The following is a 9,428-nucleotide window of genomic DNA, read 5'->3' on the forward strand; positions in this document are numbered from 1 at the left end:
TCGCCCGTCCTGTCAGCACAAATAAATGTTTTACGTACTGATGCGTAAATGTGGAAAAAAAAAAACCCAAACCCCCCCAAAAAACTTATGAGCACATATAGGTGAGGCTCAACGTTTTAAAAAGAGAAATCACTGATTACACTCGTACATGTGCGAGGTAATAGAAAGTGACTTGAGTGAGCTAAATACAGGCTGCGCAGTAGCCTAAAAAATACACATTTATACATTTTGCTCGCATAGTTACAGCAGGTACAGTAGTTACAAGGACACATAAGCCTCGGTCTTGATGCTGGAATCACTGAGGCCAGGGCCTCCACAGGGGATCAGGGATGTGCCCCACACCTGCGGGGGACAGATTGCTGGTGTCAGCGTGGAAGCCAGCCGTCTGCGTCAGGTAGTGGTGAGAGAGCTGGGGGTGATGGAAGGGCAGAGGATGAGGAGGCAGAGCAGCAGGAGGATGGTGAATGTGGCCGGGAGTGGTGGGGTGCATGGGGATCTCTGGAAGCGTAAAGGAAGCCCGAACAGCCGCTCCGCTGGGCTCCCCTGCCTCCTGGCTCTTGCTGGCTATGAACTGGTTGACCCTGAGCAGGCAGGTCCTCATGCCGTCATGGTAGCTGGACTGGCAGGCACAGGCCGGTCTCTGCTCCACGGACAGGGCCCTCTTTGAAGCCTGGTGATCCTTCTGTACATCCTCCTCTGCCTTCAGGAAATCGACCACACTCTCTAGAATCTCTGCCTTCTCCACTTTCGGATTCTTTAGTTTCTGCATTAAAATCAAATCACTCACAAACAGCATATAAAATAAATAACAACAACAACAACAACAAAAACATTATGAACAATCGAAATTAAAACTACGACGCAGAGACGTACCTCATTGTGGGTGCTCTCCAGCATCAGAACTCGCAGAGTCTCCAGACTGTGGTTGATGCGCTCCCGCCTGCGCTTCTCCATCTGAGGTTTAGAAATCTTTGTGGGCGAAAAAGTAAAACACTTTAGACTGCAAACAGGAAGATCGCGCTTTTTGCACAAAGTGTTGCTCCTGCGGAGATGTAACTCACCCTTCTGGCGGCCCTCTGTCCTCGAGCTCCAGGTGAAGATATAGCCTTCATGCTTGCCTCGTGCCTCTCCTCGTTGCTGCAGATCCAAACCGAACGAATGACACAAGTTTGCGCCCTTGTTGCAATTTGTTGATCCCCGTGCACACGGTCACGCCCCCTCTTGACACCCGAAAGAATCTGAGTCACGTGGTTCGATACAGCCGTTGCTTCCATTGAATTTTAAATGATTTTGTTTAGGCACTCTTATTAAAAATGTTTATTGATTTAATGGAACTTTTTGAACGAGTGAAACAGCTAAACACGAGGCCTGCCTTTTTTACGCATTTAACTCGGACAGTTTCTTTTAGATCGGCTCCCCAAAAGCATGAACTCTGTCTACTCCTTTTTCTTTTCGGTTAATGCTTGTGTCTGCTTGATGCTTGAAAATAAAGATCAGCGGTATTTGCGCAAACACTGCCTCATTCATATTTCTATTTTGAATTATTTTTGTGCGTTTCTTCATCAATTCATCAGCCTCATGTTGCCTTTTTGCTTGTGCACCCCGACACAGAATACCTTAAAAACCTAACACTCAAAGAGACTCGTTCAAAACAAACAAAAAAGCAAACGCGATGCCATTAACAGTTGTCTAATTGTTCTTTTGGAAAGTAAAATGGTGATCCAATGAATACGTTGAACAGGCACTCGATTTATAGGATTATTGTTTTTAACGCACGATTTGCATAAATACACTCAGTCGTCTCTCTTGGCCTCCTCTCCACATGCTGATGACGATTTAAACAAAAATGTAAAGTTGGATTCAGCACCCCAGATTCAGACTTTGATTTTTCGGCACTGATTTTTCGTGTGTAGTGTGGTAGACCTCAGCCTTCCACCCCTTAATTCCTTCCTTTACAGTTTTTTTTATTGGTTTGGCGCAGTTTCCACAAGCAATTGGTACATTTTCAAAACTCTTAGTACTTATATCACAACAGATCATCAAAAGTGCACCTTTTTCAAACATTTCAGCATATTTTCAATTGTGTTAGTACAATACACATAATGACATAATATCCTTTTCACTACACAAAATAAGTGTTTCATCTAAATAAATGTTTCGTTCACAGTTACTGCCTTTCATAATGTTATCACTATAAAATTTTTGATTTGCATCCCTTATTATTCAGTTTAATACATTTTTTTGTCATTTAATTCAACCGATCTTAATGTTTAATCAATGAATCATTCATTATGTCCATGGATTTTCAACTTGACTGATTGTTGTCTGGTCATTTGTAAGTTCCTTTTGAGAGGAACAATGTCCAGGTGAAACAACTGCGTTCAGAATATATTCAGATACAACACTAAACTGGCATGCAATTACTGTAACAGAGGGTGATGGAGCTGGATGCTGCTGTGAATCATCACAAGTATATTTTTGTTGATGAGGCCGGTTTCAATCTGGCAAAAACTAGACACAGAGGACGTAACCTTATTGGGCTACCATCCACGTCCCTGGACAATGTGGGGGGAACATCTCAATGTGTGCAGCTATATCTGAAGATGGTGTGGTAGGCTGTAGACCAGTTCTAGGGTCATACAACACTGAACACCTGATAGTTTTTTTTAAATGAACTGGAGCAGGCCTGTCAGGGAGAAGACATCGTTTATGTTGTTGTGTGGGACAATGTCAGCTTCCACCATGCACAGCTGGTTCAGGAATGGTTTCAAACACACCATATTCCCCTTTCCTCAACCCAATTGAGAAATTCATCTCTACATGGAGGTGGAAGGTGTATGATCGCCATCCCCATGAGCATGTCTCCCTTCTTCAAGCCATGTGTGAAGCTTGTGGTGATATAACTGCTGAGCAATGTCAAGCCTGGATTCGTCATGCCAGGAGATTTTTCCCACGGTGCCTGAACAATGAAGACATCCACTGTGATGTTGATGAAAACTCATGGCCCAATGTTAATGACCGGCTTGATTAATTGTGTAAAAGTGATGAAAATAAAATAAAAAATATATTGTGCTTATGTAAATGACTTGTTGTTTTTTCTCCCTTTTTCGTGTGTGTGTGTGTGTGTGTGTGTATATATATATATATATATATATATATATATATATATATATATATATATATATATATATATATATACACACATATATATATATATTTTTTTATGTCTGAACATAAGTGTAATATTTGCTGTGTAAAGTTTTACAGTTCAGTTACACTCATTCATCACCAGGGACAATTTGAAACGCTTACCTTATATTATTTGCTCCTGAATGAAATGATTGGTAAAAGTACTAAGTTGAAAAAAGATCTTACTGTTTTGTTTGGGTGATTAAAGCAAATGTTCTCAAAATATATCACAATGATCATGTGTTCTGAAACAATGATTAAGTGGAATGAAAATATGTGCAAATACAATGAAATCATGACATCAGATTTTAAAGAATGACTAGTGGTGTTACAAATGTGATCAAATGTGAGTTTTGTACTGAGAGATTTAAAAATGCACACTTTAGTTATGAAAATAGTACCAAACCAATTAAAAAAAAAAAAAACTGTAAGAATGGCTGAAGGAATAGTGGCATCTCTCAGGTCTTGTGTCAGGATTTTGTTCCCTTGTTTCTTAAGGACGTGCTTTTCATTACTGATATTTTCATTAGCTGGTGATATGTTTTTAGGCCTGCATGTTCTTCTTTTGTCCTCCACCTGTGGATTGTCCTCAGTTGTTTTTTTTTTTTAAGGACAAAGTGCACACGCCATGTTTCGAATAAAATCTCTTTGGGAATCCCCTTATTCGTGCAAAAAATAGTCATTTTTCTGCATGTCAAATTGTGTCTTAAATTTGGCATTTTTGCCCCATAGATAGAGGCCGCTGGTAACAATAAATAAATACAGAAATATTAAAACAAAATAAATAAAATAGATTATTTGCTCCATTAAGGTAGGTGCCTTTTTATGCTTGAATGATGTTAAGTGGCTTAACAAGCAAACAAAAACAAAAAAATCCCCAAGATATTGCTTAGACAGTGGTCAGATACAACAACTGAAAATATATGAAAAAGCATTCGATGTCCAGAAAAACACAAAATCCTCCATAAAGCCTGAACACTACAGAAAGTCACTGGAGGCGAAGCATAAAGCCACGAGGAATGGCTCAAGACTTTTTAGAAGTTGATTTTTACACTCAGGTGTAATGATCATTATCAACATCACCAAGAAAAAAATCTACTTTTTCTAGTTTTCTACTGAATAACAAACATGGATGCCCTCACGGCATCTCGCTTCCACACACTGTTATGTTTTTGCTGTTCTTTAAACTTGTTTGTTTCATGTGTTTGGCCTTAAACATTTTATACATTAACAGATGTATTTCTGACCCTGATCTACTGTAATTGTTTCCAACATGTCATGCTGGTGAGACCCACTTTTTTTCCTTCTTTAAAAAAAATCTTTCCCGGGCGTACTTATTAACTATCGAAATACAAATAGTGAAATCATCGAGCTGAACGACTGTTTCAGTGCGACCTGCGTGTTCTCACATGACGCAGAGTGAGTGAAGTTGGCGTTAACTGCGCTTTTAGCTTGGTGTAGCTCTCTGTGCACTGCATTTATGGTCACCCTGATCCTCATAATGGGCTAAAGAGTGTGGAGATAACACTGGGATGATCGGATCACGGGGATCCAGAGGAGATTAAGTAGCTTTTCAAAAGCAATGATACTTCCGTTTCAAATCAAAGAAAGGGCGATTAGTGGAGGCCCGGGGATCAGCCCTGGTTTCTATGGCAGTCGGGAAAGAAACTCGCTCTTTAAGATACACCATTTGCAGCATGAGGATATAAAATATAGATATAGAAAGGAATTAGGTGTTCAAGTTGTGAATGCAAATACAAGTAAACGCACAGTTTGGGTCTCCGAGTGCGCTCGAGCATTAATGTGTGCAGGATTTAAGCCACGTGAACCCGCCCCATAAATAATGAGCCCGTGAAACCAGGATGGAAACTGACTGGTCTGAAATGCTGCCCTTCTAGCAGAGAAATGGAGCATTCAGTTCTAATATGGTGACTCCTCGTGTGTGCCAGTGACAAAGGAGGCTGGGGTGTCGGACCTGACAGGTTTGGGAACGTGGAGCGAGGTCGACAAGTGGTTTGATTTTGAAAGAGTTTGTGTGAAGTCCAAACACCCAACCAACTGTCCCGAAGGAGAAACTGGCACACACTTAACGCTTGGGTGTCATAATCATCATCTTCACACGTCATCACGTCAGCACACCAACTTGCCCTTCTCCCATTTGGCCCATATCTACAACTGTGCGCTCACGAAGTTGCTTATATCTAGTTTTTAACGATTATCTTGTGTGCGTAAAGCTGCAAACGCAGACAACACACGAGGCTATCTTCAACTGTGCGCCCTGCTCCTTCATCTCAACTTGGTCTTTAAAGAAGAGGAAGGACAAAACTCACTTCATGCAACGTGCTGATGTCTCACACGTCACAAAAGTCCTTGTAGCTGCTCGTTTTCTCACTTTGTCCCTGTTCCCACGAAAATGGGATGTTTCCCATGATCTCACTTCACCAAGTGCACCTTCTTGGTGTTGCAACCAAACCTCTTTCCTTATTAAAAAAAACTATCTATCTATCTATCTATCTATCTATCTATCTATCTATATATATAGGCCACACGTTTAGCCACAGATTTAACATGTTGTCTTTAATTGTCACCATGTTGGTAACGGTTTCAAGTTTCGGTTTTCCCACAGTCACTCCAGTCTCTGGTCAGTGTCATCACGCACACGTGCCAGCCAATCAGAGGTCGCAGGAGGTGCACTTATAAGTCCCCCTGTAGGAGGCAGGGGGCTTTAAACCGCTGGAGGACATTTAGATAGAGCACTGCAACATGACCAGGAAACTCCAAAACCAAACCCAGAATGATGGGAAGAGCAGGAAAAGGGTAGGAAACTGTATCATTATTCTGTGTTATATTGCATGATTCTTTTTGGGATTAGGAAAACTTTTTATCACTGTAAGCTAATGTTCTTATTCTAAATTGGGTAGACGAGGACAAAGTAGCTTCTTAGCTTTAGCAAAGCAGTGAAGTCAGCATTCGTTGTGTTGAACTTTCATCACATCACTAAAGCAAAGCTTTGTCGTGACCTCTCAAAGACTCTGAAGCCAGTTGTGGAAAAGAAGAGAAGAGATCGAATAAATCAAAGTCTAGCTGAACTGAGGCATCTGCTGATGAATGCCACATCTGATCCAGTGAGTAATGTCTGAACAACCTTAACTGTGTATGAGTTGGCAAGTAAGCCATAAATGCAGTGGGAAAAAACGGTTTCTCCTCTCCTTTGTTCTTTGATTTGACCTGTCCATCATCAACAGCGGCTGCAGAATCCAAAAATAGAGAAAGCACAGATTCTGGACTTGGCTGTTGACTATCTCCAAAAGTGGACTGATAAAAAGGGCCCGAGCAATGGTTAGTTAAGCAAAATCAAACTAAAACCAGCATATTCATGTTCCACTTGTTTATCCCTCACATCTCTGTCTTTTTGCATCCTGCAGACTCATTTGATACTCATGCTCCTTTGGCAGACAGTGGCCACTCGGAGTCCAATGCTCCTCCTCTCTTTGGCAGAGAGAGCGCAGGTTTTCAGCAGTGTGTGGCCCAGCTGACCAGCTACATGCACAGGATAACACCGGCACAGAGAACAAGCCTGATTGAGGGGCTTAAACATCACGCAGAGGGTCTGCAGCTGAAACCAGACTTCAACCAGCGCGCAGCATCTGTGGATACCATTTGCTCATCCAACTCCAAAGATCCTCCCGTTTTGCTTTTCCCGTCTTATTCCCCATTTCAGCCTCTCGCTTGTTCCACGCCATGCCATGACTACCTGAGCCCTCCTCCTTCTCCCTGGCTCTCCCCTTCTTTCTCCATGTATGCCACCTCTTCTTTTGCGTCATTTGCCTCTCTCTTCTCCATCCCCCCCAGCCTTTCACCTCCATCTTCCAACACCTCCTTCTTTAGCTTCTCACCCACAGTTCCTCACTCCAGCCTCTCCCCTCTCACCACAATGAGACCCCCCTCAAACCTTCTACACAGGGAAGTGTTGGCACCAAACTCTTCCCCACCCATTTGGAGGCCTTGGTTTTGATGTGGATCAGAGACTGACATGCTGACAGGAGCAGAGCCACCTAGTGGGGATAAATTGCAATTGAGGGTGGAAAATTCTCAAAGCCTTGAATGTACAGTGTACAGATTTTTAAAGTTGCCTATAATGTATTACTATTCTTGTAAATAAATTAAGTTCAAATTCGTAAAGTGTGTATTTGCTTCCTCCCGTGCCCATGTGACATGTCATTAATCTAAATCAATAGCTCCTAAACAATCCTGAACAATGGCAGAGCCATACATTTTTTTAAAGAATATTTGTGGCCAGGCTGAGACCAGAAACTGATTTTATTTTATTTGTATTTTCAGCTCTTAATCTGTAAGGGAAAAAACAAAACCAGAACCCAACAACCTTGCAACAGATGCTAAATGTATTTTTCTTTAAAATGCTAATAAGGTAAACTGTAGTAAAGTGGGCCATTAGGTAAAGTGGGCCATTCATGGTTTGAGTGTCTCAGCTCTTTGAAACTTAACAGCCAATGATCTCAACAACAGCTTTACAATTAGCATTTAATTTTATTGTTCAGAGTTGTTGAGAGGTGCAGGGCAATTTCTCAGGCAGCCTTAAAATACTTCACAGTGAGTGGTGACATATCAAATCAAATCTTGTTTATAATCTCACTAAAAGAGCTTGAAAACATTATTTTCATGTACATTTTCACAAGTCACAGCAGTAAAGCAACAACTGATGGAGGCTGTGGCAACATCTGGAGGCGTGTTTGCCCAAGAAACACGGGGCAGTTCATCAACCACAGTGCAACAGTGTAGCTCTGGATTGCATCAGTGATAATAAGGGCGACCGTGGCTCAGGGGGTTGGGAATCGCATCTGTAACCGGAAGGTTGGTTCGATCCCCGGGCTCTCTGTCCTGGTCGTTGTGTCCTTGGGCAAGACACTTTACCCTACTGGTGTTGGCCAGAGGGGCCGATGGCGCGATATGGCAGCCTTGCCTCTGTCAGTCTGCCCCAGGGCAGCTGTGGCTACAACTGTAGCTGCCTCCACCAGTGTGTGAATGAATAGTGGTATTGTAAAGCGCTTTGAGTGCCTTGAAAAGTGCTATATCAATCCAATCCATTATAATTAATGTGTGTTTTGCAAATATTAGGCTTCAAATTTCCATTTGGTTCCCTGCTGTTTTAGGACAGTATCAGAAGCAGCTCCGCTGGCTAAAAATGAGCCTACACACAGTATGTTAATGTCATGTTACTTATGTGGCATTAAAGAGCATTAGAGGCATAGTTTATCCCGCTGGTTCTCAAACCTTGTCTTAGATGCCAAAGAATGTTCATGCTTCCCCCAGTAATGCCCCACCAAGGGCATCAGAGCCAAAGTTTGAAAACCATGGGTCTAGGGTACATATACACAGCCTCCACATCGCACCATAAGACTGTACTTAAGACTGTGTGAGATAAATTGAAGAATTCATTGGGTTTTGACTACAGTTTTGAATTCACACAGCAACTTAGTAATTGATCTTTACTGCCCTGCCCTGTGTGCCTTAGAAACAATACTAAAGCATGCCCTTTAGGACCAAGCTTGAACAGAATGTGTTTGTGTTTATGAAATGAATCTTTTAATTACATTTTTTCACCAGCTTTGGAAGGGCAATGGATAAGAGCCGTTAAATGAAGTAACTTGAACATTGACATGATGATCGATCACTTTTTAAAATTTGTCTGATGCAATGTTTGAAGTTAGGATACATACAATTTTAAAAACGTGCAATAAATTAACTCAAAGGTGTCAAACCATGTCAAAGTTCCTCTTTGATGATATTCTGTAATATGTTTTTAACACAGCCCTCTTGTGTTGCCCATAAATTAAGCTGTAGGGTATAAGTGGACACGTAGTTTCCAGGATATAAGAATGAAAGTGTAAAAAAGCTGAGCCGGTTTGATGATATTCCTTACACGATCAAAAGAGGGCAGCATTGACACAGCATACACCTGTGTGGCAGAGAAGGTGATCTGGCTTCCTTCGTGACCTGTCTTCCAGCGGGTGCTATAAAAGGCGGCTGTCATTCGGGCTAAATAGAGGATGTCATTGAGCTATTCCATCAGCGATAAGCTCGAGATGCACGATCATCACTCTTCTCTCTTTCCGTCTCTCAGTGCTCAGGCCACTCCTTATCTTCTGATTAAATCTCTATTACAAGCTCGGAATATTTTCAGCAGAGAGGCACCAAAGGATTTGGCCTGTGAAAACAGA

The 9,428-nt window shown here is 41.7% G+C and overlaps 2 protein-coding genes across 2 annotated transcripts; one reads left to right on the plus strand and one right to left on the minus strand.

Annotated features, from left to right (window-relative positions):
* Positions 1–295: 295 nt before the first annotated feature.
* her5 (hairy-related 5) lies at positions 296–1,112 on the minus strand. Its single transcript, XM_085368592.1, has 3 exons — positions 1,062–1,112; positions 874–969; positions 296–763 (listed from the first exon to the last, which is right to left on the minus strand). The coding sequence occupies exons 1-3, from the start codon at positions 1,110–1,112 to the stop codon at positions 296–298; spliced, it is 615 nt and encodes a 204-aa protein (XP_085224718.1).
* Positions 1,113–5,952: 4,840 nt separating this feature from the next.
* her11 (hairy-related 11) lies at positions 5,953–7,204 on the plus strand. Its single transcript, XM_085368605.1, has 4 exons — positions 5,953–6,006; positions 6,219–6,314; positions 6,435–6,528; positions 6,615–7,204. The coding sequence occupies exons 1-4, from the start codon at positions 5,953–5,955 to the stop codon at positions 7,202–7,204; spliced, it is 834 nt and encodes a 277-aa protein (XP_085224731.1).
* The last annotated feature ends 2,224 nt before the right edge of the window (positions 7,205–9,428 follow it).

This window comes from Diplotaxodon limnothrissa, linkage group LG2, assembly GCF_057381915.1.
Source record: "Diplotaxodon limnothrissa isolate DT_005_m linkage group LG2, D_limnothrissa_male_GT1.1, whole genome shotgun sequence".
Lineage (NCBI taxonomy): Eukaryota > Metazoa > Chordata > Actinopteri > Cichliformes > Cichlidae > Diplotaxodon > Diplotaxodon limnothrissa.